Source organism: Tauraco erythrolophus, chromosome 5, assembly GCF_009769465.1.
Source record: "Tauraco erythrolophus isolate bTauEry1 chromosome 5, bTauEry1.pri, whole genome shotgun sequence".
NCBI classification, from domain to species: Eukaryota; Metazoa; Chordata; class Aves; order Musophagiformes; family Musophagidae; genus Tauraco; species Tauraco erythrolophus.
Genome location: NC_141469.1, coordinates 19,603,413 through 19,628,319, shown reverse-complemented (window position 1 = coordinate 19,628,319; position 24,907 = coordinate 19,603,413). Strand labels below are relative to the sequence as shown.

Sequence of the window (24,907 nt, the reverse complement as noted above, 5' to 3'; positions counted from 1 at the left end):
GTGTTGAGTTAATATCAAAATGGGATAATCATAATTTCTGTTTTGTTCTTAAACAAGGAGTTACATTAGGGAAAAAAAAGGGAGAAAAAGGTTGTTCATCTTGGTGTCTGATATTCTAGCATCCTCTACAACTTGCAGAGATGATTTTTGCTTAGGATTAAAAAGTCTGAATACAAATGCTGTAAAATGAAATTTGATGAAGAAAGTGTAGGTGGGTTTTGCCAGAGAAATAGATTAAATATGTCACTTAATGTGCAGTTCCTTTGCCGCATAGAGGAAAATTTAAGAACACAAAGTGTAGTGAAAAAGTAATGAATTCTATTGTAATTATTGGTGTTTTGCTTGTGAAGAAATACTAATTGGAGTCCTGATCAGGAACTATAATTTGCATAGTCTGATCATGCATCTGAATGGGGAAGAGCACGCCTGCGTCACTGCGCACAGGGATGGCACTTATTCTATGCTGGGCTACACTTGAAAGATTTATGTAGAACACAGATGTGTACGTTTCTGAGTTGCAAACAATTTGTATGGAATGTCAGTTGTACAAAGGTCGCTTCTTCTACCTTAAAGGCTGATACAATTACGAGGCTTTGAGTGATAGAGGGATGTGTGGGAGAAGAGGGTGGTGGTGTTCAGTGCACATGTGCAGAAATGTGGTGATGGATGGTAGTAGCTGAAAGAGAATTCCAGACCATATAGCAGCAAGAACTATTTGAAAGACAAACTAAAAAAATAAAGAAAATAAATTGAAAACACGGTGCAGTGGAAAGAAAACAAAGGACTCCTGAGGCAAGATTTTCAGAAATTAATGCCTGAATATCAGCTCCTACATCTTTTTTGTAAGTGTATGGCTTGATTTTTTTGTGAGGTGAAGAGTAGCCAGGAGTTCCTATTTGAATACCATATGGAGGAGCATTTAGTGTCTTGATCTGAAACAGTAGAAGGCTAAAATTTTACTATTTAGCATTTTTCTGAGAAATTAAAAATTTAGGAAACAAATGTGAAGCATCCAAGCAGGAGGATGTTTCTGAAGAAAAGCCAGTGGATTCTGTTGTAATGCCAGTCTGCCTTTCACCATCTTTCAGTTCCCAAGCAAGGCTTTCAGAAACTGTGGCTAAGAGAAATGCACAAGGGAGTAGGGAACAGTTTCACTTCAAAATTGGCCCCCAAATTTTTTTTTGTTGGAATGTGAATATTCTTTCAAGGTTGGCCGTGGCATTCTCAGCTCAGAAAAATCAGATTAATCCTAGATTTTGATGTTCCTCCGGGGAGAAAATTCTCTTTTAAACGGTTGGTATGAATTTAATCCCTTCGCATTCCATTCTCAAGAAAGCTGGAACTGTTAGCAAGAAATCCAAGATGCTTTTAAAAGGACAAGTGAATATTTCATTCAGAGTTCAGTCTGGGTACATTCAGGTAGGAGGAAGGTGTTGGGTTAGACAGGAAGAGACTGCACAGAAAACCCTCTTTGCACTACTACCGCCTCCCCCCGCCCTCTGTAGCCGAATGCAAAATGTCTGTGCATTCCCATTTAATTGACAGACGATAAAAAGCAGGAGAGCTCTTGAGCCTGGTGTTTCAGTAAACAATCACCCTTAAACGCAGTCACCACCGCTTCATGCTTTTCCGAGTGTGTGCCATGGTGCTGCATGAGCGAGCGCAGGCTCTTCCCTTTCTTTTCCCCTACGGAGCGGATCCCTGTAGGACTTGGCCTGTCCATATTTTAATTGTTTTTTTCCGGTTGCTGGCAAGAGTTGTTAAAATATGTCGCTGTGCTCATATGGAAGTGGTGCTGGCGTGGTGCACAGAGCTGCACCGGCGCAGCGCTGAGCCGTCGCAGGCGGTCCAGGCAGGGGAGCACAGCAGCCATCTGTATTCACTGGTTACTGAGCCCCCAGAGGAAGGAGCTCCGGGAAGGAGGCCTCGGGAACCTGTAAGTCATTGCTAGTGCCAAAAGGGGCAGGAGGAGAAACGTGACCTGTTCGAAGTGGGAGATTCATCATGGTATTGTGCTATTTCACTATTTCCGCTCCATATGGATGCTACGGATAGGTTTCTTCAGTAAAGAAGAATTCAGTTCTGATGCTGGCAAGAAAATAAAACAGGTTAGGGATTGGTTAGGGCTGCAGGAATAAAAACATGTGATAGTACACTGTAGCTTTGAGAAACAGTGTAGATTCCATTGCTTTTGGCTGTTACCAGAGGCTGGAAGAAACAGGATATACATGTTAGTTGTGTAAACAGTAGCTTTTCATCTTGAATATGCCAGAGTCAACTTCTTTGGTCAGGTAGACTGGGCTCTGCTCCTTCCAGGTCCTGTGACCCCTGCAAAGTAACAAGGGGAAGAGAAGGAGGGGGGGGGAGCGGGGCGGGGGCGAAGCAGAGCTCGTATTCCAGCCTCTGGAGTTGCCTATTCACAAGCAGGCGGCAACACGCAGGATTAGGCATTTCTTGTACTTGGACTGCAAAAGCAGGGAAGGAAATTCGAGAAGGCATAATCTGGAGCTATACAACAGTACAAGTAAAATACATTATGATTTGCACGCCCATGGGAAAGGAGTAAGGATGCATTCACATCTGTAATGTGCTTCATGCTGAGCACCACTTTCAAGTTGACATACTTAATGCCAGTATCTATGGTATGAATAGATGTCTGATTTTTGGAGATTATCATCTACTCATGCTTCATTATAATCATAACAATAGTATTATAAGGAAAAAAAGGTGAAGTGGAGGTTTTAAACACCATCTTTCAGAAGTGTCTTAGAATCATAGAATGGTTAGGGTTGGAAGGGACCTTAAAGATCATCTAGTTCCAACCCCCCTGCCATGGGCAGAGAAATCCTCCACTACACCAGGTTGCCCAAAGCCTCATCCAGGCTGGCCTTGAACACGGTTGACCTTATCCTGAGCCTACTGAAGATTCAGAAAGGTCCTTCTAATTCTATCTCTGTTTATCTGATATTATTTATCTGAGATGGCTCTTTCCTGAATCGTGGTCATTGCTTCTTGTCTGTCCCCCAATCTTGTTAATTTTGTATTTAAAATACAGTACCACTAAAAATTAACATTTGCAGTAAAACACAAATCTAACATGTGCTATTGTATCCCAAAAAATCTTTTAGCAAAGCTTCAGTTCTTGACGAATAACTAAATTAATGCACAAGTAGAAGAACCCTTCGAGATCCGATAATTGTGGTGTGAAAGACAGGAGTTGAATTACAAAGCAGACAGATCCGGAATTGCTATAAAATGGTGAAGCTCCTTTTGTTAGGAAAGCTTTACTTTCTTGTACCAAAAGATACTGTAACCAAACATGATGTTTTCCTTCTCTACAAAATTAAACACAGATTAATTGTGTATTAGCTAAATGGGTGTTTACCTGAGTTAATTGTTTAGAGTGTGCTCTGGAATCCACACTGTAAATGACCTATCTAGACTTCTGGGATTAATCCGGTTTATCTAGAGAACACCCTCAGATTTGCCATAACAGGATAACTGAGTAAATCTCACATAATCTGCTGAATTAAAAATATGCAGGCTATTAAAAGAATATGGAGCAATCTGACAGACACCTGAGAGGAGGACCGTCACTTGGCTATGGCTGTCATCTTTTTTTTGTTGTCTCTTTAGTGAGAAAATCAAGTCATCTCTTGTTTTATTCCTGGATCTGAGATACATTTTTGTATGAACACACGTTTTTGTTCTTTTTGTACAGCACCTGACAGGATCCTGGTCCATTTAAAAAAAAAAAAAAAACATAAATAATTTTTTTTCAGTTTTTATCAGCCAGAAAAAGGATGCAACTGTGTTGCATGCTTTTTGTCTATGTTATATTTATTACTATTATGTTTAATAGCTGTGACAATGTATTGAGACTTTCTGTTTATATCTTTACTTTCGGGTCTTTTCAGGATAAGAACTCTAGATGATATGAAAAATATGCCAGTTTAAGTAGACTGTAGACAGTATCATGTCTGCTCTTTGTGCTTGAGTGAGAGAGACATGTCTGCATTCTAATCAAGATGGCTATGTAAAAGGTAGAGATGGGGAGTAAATTTCCAGGGCCTGACTATGTGCTTTGTGCTGGGCAGGGTTAATGTGGAGTGCAATCGTTTGGGATGCTAAAGCTTCCCACTCCCCATACTCTCGCCTCTGCTTGAGAGCATGAAAGGTAAAAATGAGAGAACATAGCATAGAAGTAAGACCCATGTTTTGTACCAATTCTTACGCTGGTCACTGAAAAGATTCCAAACAAATACTATGCTGTTTAGCTCACGCTGATATTTCTCTAGCATTGGCACTTAAAATAGGTTCATCCCTACCTTTTCACTATGTGTTGGAAAAAAAGTAGTGTTCTTCAGACTTTTAAACTGCGGCGTAGTCTAAAATGTGTTGTACTTCAGGTTGTTGCATTACTACTTTGGGTGCCTTTTTGGGTAACATATGGTATATGAATGGCTGTATTTTGACTCTAGAAAACCAGAGTCTCTTTACCTCCAATTTCAAATTTAAGTTTCGAATAGTGATGTAAACCTTCAGAATAAGTCTTCAGTGGAATCTGCCTGTGTCTGGGAAAAATCTGGCTTTTGTGTTCACCAAGTTTCAATTAAGTCCCTTTTGCAGTTGTGCGTCTTGATTCTGTGAAGTGTGGACTACACGAGTAGGTTCATTCAGAATGGTTGTGCCAGGAAGTCGCGGTTGGATTTTCTAGCCTTTAAGAAATTTTTCGTTAGAAATCTAGCTGGTCCAATGGCCAGCACTGAGCATAGCACTCTTCAGAAGACCTCTCAGAAGTAGTATTCCCGCTGTAATGAACAGAGGTACTTTCTTTAGATATGACTAGAATGAAAAATAGGGATGGAAGCAGCTAGAAAGAGATGAACACAGAACTTGGGGGATTTCTGAGTGCATCGCATTTGTCTGTGAAGTATACATGCATGCCCTTGGCTCAGTGAAAGGGCTTCAGAATGGCTGGTGCTTTCTTTCTGGAAGGGTTTACTCCTTCTGCAGTGCTTGAAAGGTAGTTTGAATCCCCATATACTCTTGCACTAACATGCTACCCTTCAGGATGGAGGTGAAGCAGTACTGCAAGTGTGAAAACCTGGAGCTGTGGCAAGCCAAGTTCTGGTTTTGACCTTCTTAGCGTCAGGCCATCCTTTAAATAAAAGATAATAAGACAGTGTGTTCCCTCTTAATCTAATCCTCATCAAACCTGTCCAAGGCAGTGGGTTGTACCATGTCAGCTGCAAGCATTGGCTGCCTTCTCCTTAGAGATCCACAGCAACACCTGGGTGTATCAAATGTCATCGCCACGAATGTGACACATTGTGCTCCTGAAAATAAAAATGGAGCCATCCCTGCTTGTTCAAAGCACGCTTATCTCTCTCTGCATTTATTCTCTCTGTCGTGGTCCAGTAACTGCTGCAGAATTCCCAGTGCGTATATCAAGTTACAGATTAGTGCAGGCCTCCGTGGTTCTTGGAACGGCATGGGGCTGTTTGTGTTTACCGATGACATTTATCCTCTCATTTCCTTTTGGAAGCATGACAGCTTCTCGCTGTCTGATGGGGAATGTACTTACAGGATCTTCTTTTCATGCCATGTCTGACGATAAACACTCCACTGCATAGCATCCGTGTCTGCTTGCTATGGAGCCGCTATTCCTGCTTTCAGCAGTCAGTCTGGCAGGAGCTTGGCTGGGCAGGGAAGCAAAAGGGTTTCTAAGTGCAATTATCTTCTCTTGCAGGAGGAGACCGAGAGCGGATGACAGCTAATCATGAGACGTATCTTCTTATGGCGAGCACGCAGAATGACATGGAGGATTGGGTGAAATCCATTCGCAGGGTTATATGGGCACCGTTTGGAGGAGGTGAGTCAGCGAGGGAACATGCAAGGCTCTCAGATACACAAAGGCACACAAGGGTGGTTTTGTCACCTCTCAGTCACAGCCAGAGTTTTGAAGTGGAGAAGAATGGTCTACATCTTTCAAATAAAGTGGAGTAAACCCTTTGGTTTCACTTGCAATGCAGGTATTAGGCCTGTTCCCATGCAGAGGGCTCAATTAAAAGGCTTTACACTGTCTGGAACCACTTCCCTTGATGAGGATAGCACATGATAGTGCATTATCAAGGTGAGGGGAAGTTTTCACAGAAGGCTGGTCTTCTGTGAAATCAGCTTTCCTGCAGGGAGAAGCGGAGTAATTCCTTTTGTCACCAGCTAAAGGACTGCCCGTGTGTTTCATAAATGCCTGTTACGAGAAGCCGCCAGTGATTCTTCTGTAAGTGACAGCCAAGACCAGTAATGGTATTATATAAAGCTATGCACTCCAGTATAAGCCTCAAAATATTAGCACTAGCGGTATAGGATAGATTCTTTTTCTTTTGATTGGCATACCCAATAATTTCAGTAGTACTGGATCAAAGTTGTCTTTTTAAAAAGCTCTTTGATGTTGAATGAACTGCAAATTATTGTCATCATTTTCATCGTTATTATTCTGGTGATAATGTCTATACTATTATAAAACAAGTATGATTGATATGCTCACACAAAATGTCAGTACGTTGATCAGCCTGGTCCTTGGAGCTCTCGAATCTCCAAGTTTGGGGTCAGAAATATTTTTCTACGGTGAAAAAGCACCCGTATTGCATCAGATGCTTTTTGGTCTTGTCTGCAGGTTGCTGGAAAAGTAAGTTTGACAGGATTGTCTGTGCTGTTTCATGACCGAGAAGCGCATTTATCACTGAAAACTGTGCTGACTGCAAATGTCTTTTTCTCAACTGCCAGGTAGACCGCAGGAGAGAGGATGGGAGGGACTGAAGGAAACTACAATTTTAAATAAAACTTTTCTTGTAAGCCACCCGACTTCCTTTGTGCTTTATTCAGATCACACAGTTCTTAGGAGGTGGCTTTGGCCTTGCTGGTGGGCAACCCTGAGGGACTTGGTCAGTTCGGCCTGCCTGGCACCTCTTCAGACATGCCTGGCATCTCTTCTCTTTGGCTTCTCTTGGGGAAATGTGCCCTGGAAAGATGGTGCTAAGCAGTCATGTCACTGAGGTCTGGCCCTGTATGCTAATAAGCTGGCACAATCCTGCATCTGGGCATGTAGGGCTTATAGGAGGATGCTTAAAAAACAAACCAAAAAAACCCCAAAACTCGCAAAGTGAAAGTTTTGTCTTAAAAGGCATGATCTTCTACAGGCATGTTAAGTTGGTTTGGGAGAAGGGGGGGTAGGAGGAGCACAGCCTCCTGCAATTAGCCTAGGTAAGAAATCTGCTTGTTTATGTAGCATGAAGGTGACCCATCCTGAACTTTCTCTTTGTAAAGCAGACCTCACGTTGAGCTCCTCAGCGTTGTCTTACTCCAGTCCAGTAGCAACATAAGCCACTGTGGCAATAATAAATTTGGGGGCGTAACGTAACTAGATTTTTTGAAGAGTATCTTTGTGGTTTTTTGCACTTGGCTTCCCGCTCCACAGTATCTTTCTGTGGCAAATAATGAGGAAAGGCGACCCAGCAGTTCTTATCCAAGTGGAGAAGTGTCTGTATTTTACAGGTGGGGAGTTGAGATTTGGTGAAACTCTGTTTCTAGCCCAAATCCATGCACAGAGCTATGAATAGAAAGCAAATCTCCTGAGTCCTGACCTAATGCTTTCTTCACCAGCCCCTCATTTGCTTTTATAGGGCAAGAGCTATTTCTGCCTTACAGCTGGGAATCCTTCCAAGCACCATGAAAATTCTCAGGACACCATCATCGTTGTAGGAGTGTTTAATCCCAATTACTGAGGAAGGCACCTCACTGAAGACTTTTCATGCTGATTTGCATAAAACAAGAGACAAGTGCAATCCTTGAATTACTGTTTAAATTCATTTGTAGTTAAAACACTTCTAAGCGCGTTCTTTTTGGTTTTCCTATTTGATTTCTTGAGCAAATGCGCTGACTCAGGGTTATTTTTATTGGGAAGCAAACAGTTAACTCCCTAGAAAACATGAGAAGAGATGGAACATGATTTTGGTTTGAAGTTCACAGAGAGGGTTTGACCATGATTACAAGGCAAAAGCAGTATCATGGGATGTGTCACCATTAAGAACTGTGTTTGTAGCATGTCCCCTGTTCTATTAACTACTTATTACTTAAGTTGATAGTCTGAGCTATCTTAACACATTTTAATAAGCACTATTAACTGTTCTGTAATTATGTGTGGCCAGACACACTCATATTTTTGTTAACCCTTGCTACATGGATGTTGTTACAGCTGCTGCAACAGTCTGGCTCTTCTAAAGGAGAGCACTTCTGGCTTAAGTTGTCTAAAAGCCTGCCTTTATGAGCTGCAGCCACTTAAGTTAAAAATCTTTTTATCTATTCCATTAGCTGTAAACAAGATATAGAAAAGTTGCTATCACATGAGAGTGACTAGCCTAGTAACAAGTAATTACATGGAATTCAAAATTATTTCAGACAGCTAATTAATCAAAATACCAGTTTTATATCCACTTTCTAAATTTCAGTACTAGATGGTAAACCACAATAGTCTGGTGTCAAACAAGTCAAGTGCCACTTTGAGTAACATATTTGAATCTTCTGGTTCTTCTAAGCATTGTAAGCAAGGTCTCTGTGTGTGTGTATGTACACGCTCACGTGCAATGGATGTGTCTGAGCCTTGGTGAGCCTCTAATATTTAAAGTTTGTCTGGCAGTGGGAAAGGACTCCTGGTACCGGAGCAAGGAGCTCTGTAAATTATTAACCATATCATTAAATTGTTATTTGTTAACCTGTGCTAGAAAGGGAAGGTGGGAGAGGGGCAGGTGGGAATCCACTCAGGTGATCAGAAACAGCTTGTTTTTTGCACTGAAAGAAAAAGGTGACTGTGGAAAAAATTCGGAAAGGGAAAAGAAATTCGGAAGGAAAATGAGCCAGGGCATGTAGTGCCTGTTTGCACATGAAATTCCTTTCCTGATTAGATTAAAAAGGCAATTTTTTACAGGAGGGAAAAGCTTGAGCTTTAATTGCAGAGCTTGCAACTAAGGGGGAGGGAGGAGGCAGAAGAAGGAGCGTGAGCGTTTCAGCAGGGGTAGCAGCGTAAGGTCTGGCAGCTCCTGCGGGAGCCAGGCACAGCCTGCTTGCACACGACAGCCGCCTGAAGTCACCTCAAAGTCACCCGGAGGAGCAGACAGATCTGTGCTGCGGCGGCTCCCTGCTCCACGGCGTTTCCTTGCACCTGCTGCGCGCCAGGGGCTGGTGCAGGCAGCAGCAGCAGCCGTGGCTGCCATTGCCAGGCGTGGGACCGGGAGGGAGGGAGCAAGCAGAGCATCCTCGTGTGCAGGCACGTATTCCTCAGCAGCTCCCCGGGATTCTGCCGGCAAAGATGCGCTGCTGCCGCATCTGACGCGCCTCTCCCATGAGAGCTTCTGGTAGTTTGAAGGCAATAAAACGAACGAGAAGCCCATGAGAACATCATACAGGGAGCTGGGCATATAAAAGGCCTTTTGAAAGGAATCTGTTCTGGACAGAGAGCCTTTCAGGCGAAGGGGCTGTTGTTTTTGCTTCTCGGTTGCAGAGATAAAGGGAGCAAGCAAGGAGTACCGTATCCTGGAGGATTCTTCAGTGGCCTTTTTGGTATTGTTCTTCTCTTTCCCCTTGCGCACTGCAAAGTGGTGACCTTTTCCTGTGGAATTGGAGTCCCTGCCACTCAACTCACTGTTCCAGCTGGGAGGAAGAGGTCTTTCTCCCCCGCTGTCTGTGCAGGCACTTCTGTTTGAATGGAAGATATATCTTTTTGCTGAAACTCTTTTGTTGTGACATTGCATAATAGACAGTTGTCTCGCCGCAGGAAATAAAAGAAACGAAAGGAAATAGAGAGACGGAAGGAAATTGTTCCCCAAAGCAAAATTGAAGCAGGGAAGAGAACATTAAAATCACTTCAAGCCCTACCCAAGATCTAGAAGACCACAAAATCTCCTAGCTCCAGAGGAAAATACGCTATTATAAAAACTCCTCAGCAGTCAATAACGATGAGCAGTCGTGGCGTTTCGTCTGGATGCAGCTGGTAAAGGAAAGCTTTGGAGGGACGGGGGGGCTCTGGCCTGTATGATGCCTGAAGATAGAAATGCTGGAGTCCGCAGCCCAGGTGCCTTAGCAGCAGCTCCTTTCATTCCTAAAACTACTTATAGGAGAATTAAGCGGTGTTTTAGTTTCCGTAAAGGTAGGTCTCTTCTGTTGCTGTGTTCTGCTTTGCTAGTGAACTGGTGGCTTCTGAGAAGTCAAGGGGGCTGTGTGTGCAGGGGCAGATGAGAGTAACGAAACAAAAGCCGTTAAACAATGCAGATGCCAACGTTTTAAGAATGATTTATTTACTTCTTTGTTCATTTGTTTGTAGCTGGCCAGCTGATACTGTCTCCTCTACATAATAGCCCATGAATGGGCTGCCTGAATGAGGTGGCTTGAGACAAGATTATTGCTGAGCCTGTGAGCAAAAACCAGTGAGAGCAATGAGGCAATCAGACCTGAGATGCTCTGAGTCGCCTAGTTGTCTGGCAGAACATCAGGGAAAAGATTTGGGTTCGCATGTTTGTGTGGGAGGTGGGGGGAGAAGAGAGGGGGCAAAGCAACATGATAAATGTGCATCTGTGCAGAAGACTAAGTCCTTGGATTCAGAGATTTCTGATGGATTGAAGCATGGCCTTGCAATGCACTGTCCTGTTGGAAGTGCTGCATTGCCGCTTCATCCTGCTGCCCTGCAGCCTACATTTGCCTTTCCACCTGCTGCGTAGAGATCTTTCAAGGCAGTTTTCTTCTGCATTGCACATACTCCTGTTGAAACAGAGCATGGCAGTACTGGGGGGAGAAGGCTGGCTTTCAAGATATGTCAGCTGGAAGCACTGGAAGGGAAACACATGTCTGAGAAAGAGACGTAACTAGTGATGATATGATGCCATGGTGCTTAGGAAGGATAGAGAGAAACTACCTCCATGACAAGGGCAAAAACTTTGTGTGAGGGAGGAGGAGAATATTGGTGCTGCCTTAAAAACTATGCTGGACAGAGAAATCCAAGTGAAAGGGCTAAATTGTCATGTTGTTCTGAAGTGTGAGAAATGATCTTACACAGGGCTTATACAAATACAATCATCTTCATCCTCTGCTCCTCCCTAAGCTGTTTCTCTATGCTGCCGTTTGTCCTTTTGCAAGACCATGCAGCTCTTTGCACGTAAGACCGATAGTGATGTAGTGTCGTCATTGCTTTTGAGGGTTGTGTGTGCACGCAGTCAGGGGCGATGCCTTGAAACAAGGGCTCACAACCAGTGAGGGACTCACTGCAGAACTATGGCAGAGATCAGCTGTCACCTGCACCTGAGAGAGCATTGAAAGCTGGTTGCCCCCTGTACCCCCCCTCCCCGAGGCCAGCGTTTCCCTTGGTTGCTGGAGTTCAGTCCTTCTGGAGACTGGCCAGGATAATGTGGATGTGTCTGTGCAAAGTGTGATAGTGCATTTCAAGCTGTCGGTGTGAATTAGAACAGTCTGTGCCCCGTTTATACACTTAACGATTTGAGAAATGTTTGGAAGTCAAATGAAGGATTAACTGATAATTTTGCAGACAGCTGCCTGTGTGCCTGGGATGCAGCTTTAGCTGCTCCAAGAAGAACTTCAGCTGTTGATTCTTTCCCTGTATGTTCTGACGCAGAAAGTCTTCATGTTAAAAACTCCAAGTGAAGCTGCAGCGCTTGGGACAGAGGGCAGAATGGTGGAGGAATAATTTGCTTTATTTGCTTTCCTCTACATATCATTTATTTCAGTTGCTTTCTTACTTGTTTTCTGTCAAGAACATTGTCATGAGGCCCCTGGATCAGAGCTGCAGAATGTTGGGTGCACATGTTTAACTAGGTCTGTGTCCCACTGAAGTCAACAAAAAGATAAACATTAACTGGACTTCTAGTCAAGCCTTTGCTGCAGTTGCACAGGCAAATTAGGCTAACTACACTTGTCTTATTAATTGGCATACCAAAGTCTTATAACTTCATTTGCAGATTGTGTACCTAAGTATAAAAAAGAGTAAAATGAGCCTTCTGCAAACCTGGCCCATACTTACATAAAGCAGATCAGTTAGTTCTAAGATGTGTAACATGATGCAGAAAACTAAATGAGCAGGAGAAAACCATTGGCTACTCATTGGAAGCACTACAAGGGAATCATGACATTGTATGTTTAGGCAGAGATACATTGTCATCTTCACTGATGATACAAGGTGTAGAACCCTTCCTGGAAATCAAGATCAAAGCTGCATTGTGGTAGGCACCAAAAAATTAAATGTCAGACCTGTTTGGATGTCATGTTGTAGAAGAGGTCGGTGTTTAGAGGGCAGTATCTGAACAGAGACAGAGCCAAGCGTCTTTAAAATCCAATTTAGAGAAGATGCTCTCTGTTACTTCTCTGTTTAAGTACCACCACAGGCACCTTCTGAGAGCACATGCAGGGAAGTGTAAAAGCAACAGCTGAAGGTAACTTTGCTGGCTTGTAGTGCTGAGAACATTGAATAGCATGGTGAATTTGAATTAGCCGAGTTTTGGAGGAGGCGGCGTTGGCCAGAGAAGTGGTGCAAGCCCTGATGTGATCGACTGTGATGAGTTCCCAGTGATGTTTTAAAATTGTCTCCCTTCCTTTCCAGCCTGTAGCTAGTTCTGCTCTTATTTCAGAGTTGTTTTTTCTAAGCAGTAACCTCTGGTGTGCAGCTGTGCTAAACTCCAGGGCAGGAGTTTATCCTACCTTATCCGCTGCTGGCATCACACTGACTGTGGTGTAGGAGAAGGCTTGAAGGGAAGAAAATTAATCAGGTGGGACCAAAATTCTGCCACTGCTATTTTTGGTGGGATTTTTCCTCTCCTGTACATTAGAAAATTCTATAGAGAAGAAGAAAATACTCCCTGCCTTTGATCCCCTCAAAATGGCACTTAGTGCTGGGGAACACTGGAGCAGAAAGTTGTTGAGAAATAATAATTTAAAACCTCATATTAAGTGTTACATGGCCATGACAGCCACTTCTTTGTGTTATTCCAGGACCTTTGTTCCTGGCCCTGCTGTTGAAAGCCGTTCACCTGATGTGTTTCTTCACTGTCAATGAATTACTGATGTAGAATTGAGAGCTGCTTAAGATTCTCATCCCGATCCTAAGCTGAGATCAATTCCTTTGACCTTAACTGACCCTTTCTGATCCGTATAGCCCATAAACTGAGAACTTGTTTTGGAAGGACGGAGATCCTCTGCTGCACGTTGAGAGAACACACGTACAGACGTGGGCCCTCTGTTGAAAGCATTGGCTCTCTGTGCTTTGTGCTGTTGGAAAATTGCGCTGTCATCTGAATTGCCGAGGGGTGGGAACGGCAGAAACCTTTTGGCTCCCTGAGTTGGCGTGTGCTGTAGTAGCGTTGGGGTGGCAGGTGGGCTTTTTTAAGATATTCTTTACAGAGCGAAGAGACAGAACTGCTGCCTAGATCTTTCTGCTTTTTCCTTACTGAATCAGAAGCTTGGAGTCAATAGACTTGAGATGTGACCCCTGCCTGTGTTCAGTAGCTGAGGAAATCATTGACTAACAGCATTCTTAGATTGTAAAACATACTCTAACTGTGAATATGTCCCGTTGAAAATACCACAGTGCTTTCACAACTCTTGAGTAGACATACACAGAATTTGGTTATAGCACTGTAGTGTCTTTCATAAGCGTTATGGGTGTCTGTTAGGCTTGGAAATCCAGTTTCTCAAAATGTTTACAAAACTTCTGCCACGGGAATGTTCTAGTTAATGAATAACCGCTCGGCATGCCCTTTACTAGCATGTGATTTTCCTCTTTGATGTTATGCGTGATCTTGGCTTAATTGGATATAGCTTTAAAGACCTACAAGGGCCTCTCTGAAAAAGCAGTTCTGCTGATTAAATCTAATGACTAGTCAGAACCAGAATCCTGTGTGTTTCCCTGCCTTCTGCCAGCTATGGGGAAGCCAAGCTGCTGCCACTCTGAATCTCAAGGTTTCTTGTTTGGTTTGTTTGTTTGTTTCCCCTCTGGCACCCTATCCCAAGGATAAACCATACCACAGGTCAGCACTTGTGCTTCTGTGCATTTCTGGATTTTGGAGACATTGAGATTTAGGACTAGAACTTGGGTTTGGATTACGACAGGAGTTATGAGGGCTCTCTTTTATTTCCTTCTCCACAGAGGTGTTCTTGTTTAATTACTGTACTGGAAATCTACTTTTAAAAAACAGCATGTGAAATTTTCTCTGTTGTTTTGATTTTGTTGTAGTCTCCATAACTTGGACTGTGTTTTCCTTGCTTCTCTGTAGAGGAGACTCTAGTAGTTACCAGGTATAGCTGATAGTGTTCACCGCTGTCTGCATCTGCCAGCCACTAAGGTCACTGTGTGTTTGCAACCATAATTCTTCACAGCGTTGCATTTGCTTCATATTAGTCAACATCTTAGTCTTCTAAACTATTAATCTGCAATATCTCTGTAATAGTTAATTGCAATGTAAAAGGGGATGAAATAAATATGTAAAGGGTGACTGTCATGAGAATGGAGCCAGGCTCTTCTCAGTGGCATTCAATGATAGGACAAGGGGAAATGGATATAAGCTGGAACATAGGAGGTTCCGCTTAAACATGAGGAAGAACTTCTTCCCAGTAAGGGTATCAGAACACTGGAACAGGCTTCCCAGAGAGGTTGTGGAGTCTCCTTCTCTGGAGATGTTCAAAACCTGCCTGGACGCATTCTTGTATGATCTGATCTAGGTGGCCCTGCTCCGGCAGGGGGATTGGACTAGATGATCCTTTGAGGTCCGTTCCAATCCCTGACATTCTGTGATTCTGTGAAAGCATTAGAATGGGACAGTGGAAGAAGGTACGCCTTACAGGGCAATGATCATGGCTTTTATTACAAAACATTGAGAAACCTAACAGACACCAGAAGGATGATGAACAAGATAAAATTTATGTCAACATGATGTGGAAGCAGAGCTGTCATGTTTCTGCCACTTCTGTCCCTGGCAACAGAGTACTTTTTCCATACCGCATCAGCAAGTCTGCAACTTCAAGTCAATATTTATGCAGGCTTATCATGACTGATTCCTTTCATGGCCGATTACTGCCTCATGCCGTGTTCTGCTTACATTAGGTGAAGGAAATACATCCTTTGGAGAAGTTCAGCCTAGACTTTGAAACCAAACCAAGCCTGCCTGAGATGAATTCTAAAGCCAAGCAAATTGGAGGATGCGGAGTGTAGTAAATGGTGACTTCAGAAGCACTTCAGGGTGTGACGTGGTGATTCTCCATGAGGCTTAGGTCTCAACTTTAGGTCATTGCATGGTTGTCAGAATTGCCACACTAGCTGTGAGCTTCCCAAAGTTCATTGTGGAGATCCTCGTGCCTGTGAGGTAGATATGGTATTATCATCATTCATACAGATGGGAAGCCAAGTTCCTGAGACTATCTGACATGTGAGGATGAGGGGGCATACACCTACCCCTCCGGCCGTGAAGTATATACGTGGCCAGACTCAATGCAACTGTGTTCTGAGGATTGTGTAGGATCTGAATCCAGTCAATCAAATCCGAGACACCTGCTGTAGTTACTCTGACTCTCCTTCAGGCATTCCTAGCTATGTGTATTTTAAGTGTCTCAATAAAAGTCTCTTAATTTGCAGTGTACCTTATTGCAGTCAGCAGTAGAAACAATTCAATGTTTACACTTAAGGGACCAGAACCGGGAAATTTTAGGCTCCTGTTTGGATTAATTTTATTTTGTTTTCTTGACAGTGGTTACATCTCCATCATACCAGGTTTTGTTTTTCCTCAGATACAATTTTTCTAAGGTTTTCTTCATTCAGTACCCCTGATTTGCTGCTACAATACGGAACCAAGTTTGTCCTACCTGTTTAATATGTCATCTTTTGTACGTGAATCACTTGTTACTTTCTACTTGCCTTAAAAAATACTGTTTGACACTAGTTTTATCGTTGCCACCTCTTCTCAATACATTTTGTGTTGTGATGCATCAGCAATTTATAATATATAGAAATGGGTTTTGCTCCCACCGTGAAAAAAACCCCTTATTCTGATTTTATTCATCATCTATTAGACATGCTTTGAAAGCAAATTCTAGAATGAAGAGGGGAAAAAAAAAAGGCTGCATCCCAAAAAATGTATTAATAGAAGGTGATGTGTTTTGACTGCAGTGTCATTACTAATAGGAGTTTCAAAGTTTTCATAGTTTTCTGGTAGGTTTGAGAACTTACTCTTTCCTCTGCAAATGTAAGCTGTAATATGCACAGTACTGATTAAAGAATGTTTGCATGGAGAGAAGAAAGTATAACCAATAGGACAAAGCTTACTTTACTAATTGTACTGTCAGTGGGCATGAGTTGTAACTGTACATCATATAAGTGAAATATCCTATCTTATTAATTTTGTTGGAAAAGAGGCAAAAAAATCTCGTGTTTAAAACCAAGACATCTCACGGGCTGTTGAAGGGAAGCTCCGACTGTATGTTCTTAGGACAAACTGGAGTAGGACAGACAAGTCCTACACTGAAGAATGAAGAAGCCCAGGGAAAGAGCTCTGCTGAAGGGACTTGGGTGCCCTGGGGGACAGTAAGCTGGACACCAGCCAGCAACGGACCTGGCAGCAAGGAAGGTTTGACAGCTGTCTGGGCAGTATCAGCAGGAGCAGAGCCAGTGGAGGGAGGGATGTGATTAACCCCCTGTGCTCGGCAATTTTTAGACCATATTCCAAATATTAGGTCCGTTTAAAAAAAAAAAAAAAAAAGCAGAGAGGGAAGATAAAACTGGCATGAATTGAGCAAAGGGCCACCAAGATGCTTGGGAGCTGGAACACATGCCCTTTGAGGACAGGCAGAGGAAGTGGGGCTTATTCAGCCAGGAGAAGGGACAGTTTTGGGGGCACTGAACAACAGCCTTCTTGTATATTAAGGACTTTGAAATCCTCGAACTCCCATGATCACACAGATTCCTTAACTGACTATCAGTGAACTTTCCTCCTTAATTCTACTACTTTCAGAAGGAGGGTCTAGAAAATTGAGGGACTTCAGAATTTCCTCCATGTTGACCCGGAGCAACCCTTAACTCAGACAAATACAAGAAACCTGAATTCATCTAATACTCCTGCTACCACCATAGGCAGTTTGCAGGAGGTCAGAAAGGTGTGTAAGAATTAAGAAAACATACTTTAACTCCTCTGCCAGCATGAAGAGGCCGAACTTTGCAGACACCAAATATTCCACATCAGTCAGTATTCTTCTAAGCTTGACTCACTCTGAAATTTCAAAAATTCCTTCTTTAATTGCTAATTGTTGGGTTTTGTACAACATGAAAAAAAGTGAGCTAATAAAAAGTGACTATATGATGTTCAGTCCCTTTACTTACTGCTGGTTTTGGCATCCACAAGTGTGGGTACCATGGAAATAACAAAATATGCTGCTCTGCATCTCATAGTACTTTCTGGATGCCTTAGCTGGGCATCAGTTACTCTTTCCAGTTATTTCCTGTGCTACAGTAAAAGTAATTGCACTTAAATACAGACGCCAGACCTTCAGTATGAGCGACTGACAGCTTGCTACCTACTTGCTGTAACATCCTGAAGCATCTGCAAGGCAACTTTCCCCCTAACAGCTGAGGTGTGAGTTATCTTTCTTCTGTTGGACGAAAAATGTACACATTGAAGGTAACACTGAAGGATGCTTCAATATGAATGCTGCCTTAGCAGGTGGTTACTTGTCCGTGTAGTTGTAACGTAGGAGTGAATGAAGTTTTTGGGCCAAAAGCAAAAGATGACTAGCTCAACTTTGGACTTTGTTTAGAAAAAGCAAACCAAACAACTCTGTTCTCGTTGTTTAATGTTTTTAAACCAGTGTGAACTGTGTGCTCGGTGAAGGGCACAATTTGACTTACTGCCTTTTTTTCCCCTACTTTATATTGTACATAATTGGAGCCTTCCAATCATAGGTAGTTATTTGGTCTTTAGTTTCTAATCATAACTGTTTCAGAACTAGTCATTGTCTTGCTATATATAGAAATTGAACTGCCTTGCTTTAGCCCTGATGCTGTTCAACAAATGGTGGTCTCAAGGGAGAGCTTCCATCACAGATGACATGTCTGAAAGTATTGTGATGCTGTCTATGATGGCTGGCTCTGCAGTTTAAAAGGGAGAGGCAAAATAAATTGTGAAGAGTAGCTGTCTTTCCAGTGGTAGCGATGATATCCTCAGATCAGGGTTGAAGTTCATTCTGTAAAAAAAAAAACCCTCCATGCTCTTCTGAGGTTAAGTAGAAATGCAGGTTTCCTGCATTTCATCTGATGTATTTCACCTTTCATATCAGGATCTTTTTTCATACACAAAATTTATTGTTGCTAAAGCAGACAGTGATAATGCAGTTGGTAATACATTATAGGAATGATCTTTGTTTATGCAAGAAAACTTAATTAATAATTTGATTTAGTAAGAACAAAATTCTGAGTTATAAATCTTTTGCACTCCATACGTAAAGGTAATGTTTATATACCACTGAAACTTTTACAGGATCTACTTATTTTTTTTATAGATAATAAGGCATGAACCAAAGAAGATGGAAATGTGTATCACTTCTGAATTTGAAGTTTTGTGATAGAAGATCCTATTTGTATTAGTTCTATGTTTTCTGTGCTTATGGTCTGAAAAAATCATTTACAGTATCTTACTTTAAATAATGTTTTTGACCATTGTTGTAAAATGTGTCAGCATTGTATTTCATGAGAGTATCAAAGATGAAATTGAGCGTTTTATTCTTAAGAAAGGAGTAGATTGTGCACTGTAAATTGTGTGGGTTGTAATAGAAGACACGGGCTCCTGAAATACTTTTTATGAACCTCAACCAAGTCACATCTGTCTTTTTCATGCAGGTATTTTTGGCCAGAAGCTGGAAGATACCGTCCGATATGAAAAGCGGTATGGGAACCGCCTGGCTCCTATGTTGGTGGAACAGTGCGTGGATTTTATCCGACAGCGGGGGCTGAAGGAAGAAGGCCTTTTCCGACTGCCTGGGCAGGCTAATCTTGTCAAGGAGTTACAGGATGCATTTGACTGTGGAGAGAAGCCTTCTTTTGACAGGTAAAATCCTCCAGCTATCCCAGACTCCCTGAAGCCTAGACAGGACACAATCTGCTGTACGGGCTGACCCACGGTGCTGTAGAACATGTGGCAGCAACGGATAGAATGCCATGTTTTTGTAGGTTTTTCTGTATGTTTCCTATTATCACTCTAAAACATCGTCTTTTTCTTCTGGCTTTGATGTCTGATTTCAAAGCATTTCTGGAGAATTTCCCTTTGTGAAAAGCTGGTTAGGAAAAGTATTGCTAAATGGTTTGGCTTAATCAAAAATATCTGGGTTGCCTTGATCTTAATATCATTTGAAATACAGGGTGATGTTGGCTTTTAGTCAGTTCCACAAAGGAAGAATTTCTCTTATCACCAATTTCAATATGTTCTGTTACCTATAAAACTGACTGGAAGGGAGGTCTGCTTTTATGTATTCGTTTATAAATTTGGGTCTTTGGGTCTTTAAAATAAAAGTCGCTGTGACCATAATAACAAACCTACATGGCTTTGAAGGTCCAGGTCCAATTTGTTTTCCAATATTTATACCTGGGAAGGAAGAATCCGGTCCTGTTCACACAGCTGTTTATGAATTCAGTCTTTTGTAAGATTGATTTTTTTTGTGCAAGTTCGGCTCTCCTCCTATAAGCATTGGTAGCAGCAGCCCACATATTCAGATCGTGCAATCAGAGAAACAGAACCAGTGGATTATGAATGCCGCATAGGCTTTTTAACTCTGATCACAATTAATATGATGGTAACAAAATTGCAATTCAAGCGACTGTTAAACAGTGGTTGTCCTCAGTGTGTACCTTAAGTGACGTCCGTAACATACCTCCAAAATGGAATTGGGATACTTCACTCCAGTGGAGGGTCTAATGTGAATTAGGAGGAAGAAGCAGGTTATATTTATTTGTGAGACCTTTAACTGATAGCAATGCAAGTAACAGGAAGGAAAGCATAGCTCCATCTTCTAGTGCTAAAACATGCCATGATATGAACTTAATTGCTGGAAATCATTTACCTCTCTTCCCTCTTCCTATGAAGTGAGCAAATTTGTTATGCATGAAGGTGTATGTATCACAGATGCACAGAAGGCAGACATCTGTAATGCTGTTTTATCTCCAACGGTTTCCTCAGTCCTGACCCTCACTTTAAGAAATGTCAAGAATTTTTAATGCTCTGGAAAAGAGAAGTGAATTGTCTTCCTTGGAGGTTTATTAGTTTCTCATCAGAAGGTGAGAGTTAGGATAATTGACCAGAAAATAGCTTTAAGGAGCGAGAGGACGTGGGAAGTGACAGTGTTAGCTGATAAATGTTTGTAGCATACTCACTGACTGTTCAAATACTGTGTAACTTATTTAAAAGTGATAAAGAAGTGTCCGTGGGTTATGTTTTCCTTACTTGGATGTTAAGATAAATATTACTGGTCATGTCTCTAGCACTACCTCTGCCAGAGATAAAAGTAGGCGAATGGCAGAAACAAAAGGTTATTTTTTCCATGCCTGTAAGCCAAATAATTGTGGAGGAAATGCTTAAGAGAACAAGCCACCCCCAAACTCCAGGAAGATGGTGTACTGAGCACCCCACTGAGAGGTACAGCTTGAAAGAGGTGCACAAGTTCTATCTGTTCAAAACAAATGAGACCAGGGCTCAGACGCTTAATTTTTATTTTTTTTTTGCAAGGTTATCTAGCAATATCTGTAGCACACACTAATGAGCCCCAGGAACAGGCATGCTAGCTGAGCTTTAGCAGATGAAATGGAGAGGGAATTTTACATGGTACTGCTGTGAAGGCAGCACATAATCTCTACTATAGCAATTAGAAACATCAGCAGGAATTGCCTATAAATCTCCGGTCCTGCAGTTCTGCTTCTGAAGCTGAGAATTTATAGAACACTGACCTTGAATGTCTGCGTATCTTGTTGTGAAAGGTACTTTTTCTGTTACTTTTTCACATTTGAGTTTGGAGAGGTGTGATTTAGGTGTAGCAATGGTCCATAAGTCAGGCAGACATAAATTCTGTTCTGATCTCTGCCATTGTTTCCATTGGACATCTACTTTTTTTTCTCCAACCTTTTGTTCCATTTGTAAATTTTTGAGGTGAAGTTCCTTTCAGTGTTTATAGACTGCCTGTGTATTACCATATTTTGGGGTAACTTTTCTTTCCATTGCGCTGAACAGCAGCATGGTCTCCAGGTTTGATGCAACCTGTTTGGCAAGTTGAGCTCTTGGAAAATGGCCACAATATGAAAAGTTGCTGGAGAGAGAGAGAGAGAGAGAGGGGAAAAAAAAAAAAAGCCTTAGAGGTTTGTGCTTACTTTCTCTCATGAACTTCCAGATCCACTGTTAATCTGTAATTATATGTTACTATTAGTCAGAAGTCGGGTAGTGCAAAATCTGCCTAGGTTCTGTTTATTAATTTACGTTTTGCCTATTCTTATACATCAATAGTAATAAAGATTTTGCAGTTAGACCTGAGGTGATGGTTTTGTTGATGGGGCACGAAACCCAATGGAATCCAGGTCATGCTTCCATAGTGGTGCCGAGTCACCGGCTCTGACTGGGAGAAAGACTAGCTGCTGTCATCAGTGTTGGAGCTAATACAAAAAGCTGATGTTTGAGGAGTTCGTCATTTTTCATACTGACCTTTATTTTTGTATATAAGTGCACATAAGTCAAATAAAGCCTCCAGGACAAGTGAACTGAGGAAAAGGACTTGGGAGTGCTGGTGGATGAGAAGCTCAACATGAGCCGGCAATGTGTGCTGGCAGCCCAGAAAGCCAACCGTGTCCTGGGCTGCATCAAGCGTGGCCAGCAGGTTGAGGGAGGGGATTCTGCCCCTCTACTCTGCTCTCATGAGGCCCCACCTGGAATACTGTGTTCATCTCTGGAGTCCCCATCACAAGAAGGACATGGAGCTGCTGGAGCAGGTCCAGAGGAGGGCCACAAAGATGATCCGAGGACTGGAGCACCTCTGCTATGAAGACAGGCTGAGAGAGTTGGGGCTGTTCAGCCTGGAGAAGAGAAGGCTCCGGGGTGATCTTATAGCAGCTTTCCAGTACTTAAAGGGGGCCTACAGGAAAGCTGGGGAGGGACTTTTTACAAGGGCATGTAGTGATAGGACAAGGGGCAATGGATTTAAACTGAAAGAGGGCAGATTTAGATTGGATATAAGGAAGAAATTTTCACTCTGAGGGTGGTGAGGTACTGGAACAGGTTGCCCAGAGAAGTTGTAGATGCCCCATCCCTGGAGGTGTTCAAGGCCAGGTTGGATGAGGCTTTGGGCAACCTGGTGTAGTGGAGGGTCTCCCTGCCCATGGCAGGGGGTTGGAACTAGATGATCTTTGAGGTCCCTTCCAACCCAAACCATTCTATGATTCTAAGATGCTTTGAAATGTGTGTGTAGGCTTATATGTATGTGTCAGATTGTATAACCATGACTAGTACTCCTTTAAAATATCATCTCTGGTTTAATATGGTTGTACCATCTTAAAACACCTTACAGCCGTTGGGAGATGTTCTGTCCATGGATCTGTGGAGACCCTGCCCTTCTCCCCGCTTGCATTCCTATCCACACTCCTTTGGCAAAGATGACCGCAGAAGAAATGCAAACAGAACAAATGTGGCACATTTGAAAGAAGAAGTGAAATAGCTTTGCTCAAGAAAAAATGCAGCCATGTTTGAAAATATAAAACACGTTTGAGAAATGGTAGCTCTCACGTGAGTTAGCAGCTGGATGTTCCAATACTGAAGTCAGTTGTAATGCAGAGTGAATCCAGGACAGATCAGTATTAATGATATTAATATAATAATAATTAATATTAATATAATATATAATATATATTGTATATTTATATATTATTATATAATAATATAATATAATAATAATTAATATTAATTATTCATGTATTAATCTGATCTCGATCTTACAGTTGGATAAGATGTTGCTGAGGAATCATGAACTCTGTGTGTGAGAATGGAACCAGTACTTGAAATTTCTCAAACTCAGAGAATGAGAAAACCCAGTATCTGATCTGAAACATCCCTTGCCTCTCAGTGTGAAAACTGGAACATGAGCATCTCTTGCAGTCTTGGAAATGGAAAGTACAGCTGCTACAACTGAAAACTGCTGAGGTTTTTTGTGTGAAGAAAAAAAAAAACACACCTGAAAATTGTGTGTCAGTTTAAAAACCAAAAATCAATAAATACCTCACTCCTGTATGTATCCGCACATATTGTGAAATCTGCTTTAAGGAACTAATAGTGCAATCAGACACTACTATTTGAAATATCCTTGGTATTTCCAGTATGTCTCCATCTCTGTGTAAAATTGTCCCCTCCAGGGAATCCGTTTGCTTGCCCTTGGGGTATTTGCTTCTCTCTGCTTGTGTGGCACTTACTTTAAATTTAAGTCCCTCAGCTCCTTTACAAATCATACATCTGTAATGATACAAAGTGGATTATGACTATTTGTTCTGTAAAATTAGCATAGTGAATGTGGAACTGCATAAGGAAAATAACATAAGGATTTGTTCTACGATTTTTACCTAGAAGGGTACAAAATTGGATTTATCTTTTTATATTACCTCTTTCTATCTACTGTTCATCACAATTACTAGCAGATGATGTGAGAGTTAAGATTGCTCAGGGAGAAAAAAATATTTGAAATGTCACTGAAACAAATATTAATACCTATGTGATTGATTGACGTGTGTGGCATGAATTTCCATAACTATTACTGATGTATATAGTCAGTAGTTCAGAAGAGTTTAAAATTACATAGCTCACCTGCCTGTGTTTGTGTGTATGCACAAGAGAGGATGATAGCACATAAATGAGTATTTAGCAAAATAAAATCCCCATTATATTCTCTCATGGGTATGAATTCCTCTAAAGAAGAATGCAGTATGTTATAGGACAAAATATTGCTTACTGCACTAGTCACCATCACAATCAGCTGAGAAAAGGGTATGTAAGTGGCAGTATGTCATAGCTGGCAAATGCTAACTGTTATTTACTGGAGCCAAATAATGAAGAATTTAGAACTGGTATGTTCCTGTGCATTCGATCACTGGGATTGTTGGAGGAAAGTAAGACAATAACAAAGATGGTACTAATGTAGCAGCCTCGAGGTGATAAGGATCACATGCACAATTATTACTCCTCTCCAGAGACAAAGAATGTTTTAAAATTTTGGTGAATGCAAGAAATTGGACCTGTCCCAGTGGGGCTGCAGTCTGCGCTGGCACTGCACAGACCACAACTAGGCATTGACTTGGAAATCACTGGTTATGAAAATTGTTCTTTCATTTTCCAAATACAAGCCTGTACAGAAGAATTTCTTTGTTTAGAAGCGGAGAGTTCCCCACAAGGAAGGGGCTTTATTCCCTTCCTAGTGGGAAAGTGCGATAATACCTAAACAAAACATTTTTATGTGAAATGAAGTCTTTAATAGAAAGCTGGTTCCTGCCAAACACAAATGGCCTTAGGCCTGTGAAAAATCCTGTTTGTTTCTGCCTGTTCCAGGCTTCCTTCCCTGATCATCACAATCTGCTCATCAGTTACGCCTCTGGAGCCACTTCCACGTCCTTTCTAATTCCAGCCCTCTTTCTAACCAGCTAGCAGAAATAACCTCTGCATATGGCACAACTTAAAGACCTAGTCTAGCAATTAAGTACGCATTAGGAGATACGTTTCCAGCATGATGCAAGGGTCATTAAATCAGTTTAATTGGTGTCCTGCTGTAGGAGAGTGTGTTTTTAGTTATTGGCAGTGAA

At 41.9% G+C, this 24,907-nt stretch overlaps 1 protein-coding gene across 1 annotated transcript in view; it reads left to right on the top strand.

Annotated features, from left to right (window-relative positions):
• The window catches only part of ARHGAP24 (Rho GTPase activating protein 24), a 187,811-nt gene that overhangs the window by 149,050 nt on the left and 13,854 nt on the right, over nt 1-24,907 (top strand). The window contains 2 exon segments of the mRNA XM_086612044.1: nt 5,753-5,875; nt 18,935-19,142. Of these exon segments, the coding sequence (XP_086468170.1) occupies nt 5,753-5,875; nt 18,935-19,142 (331 nt within the window).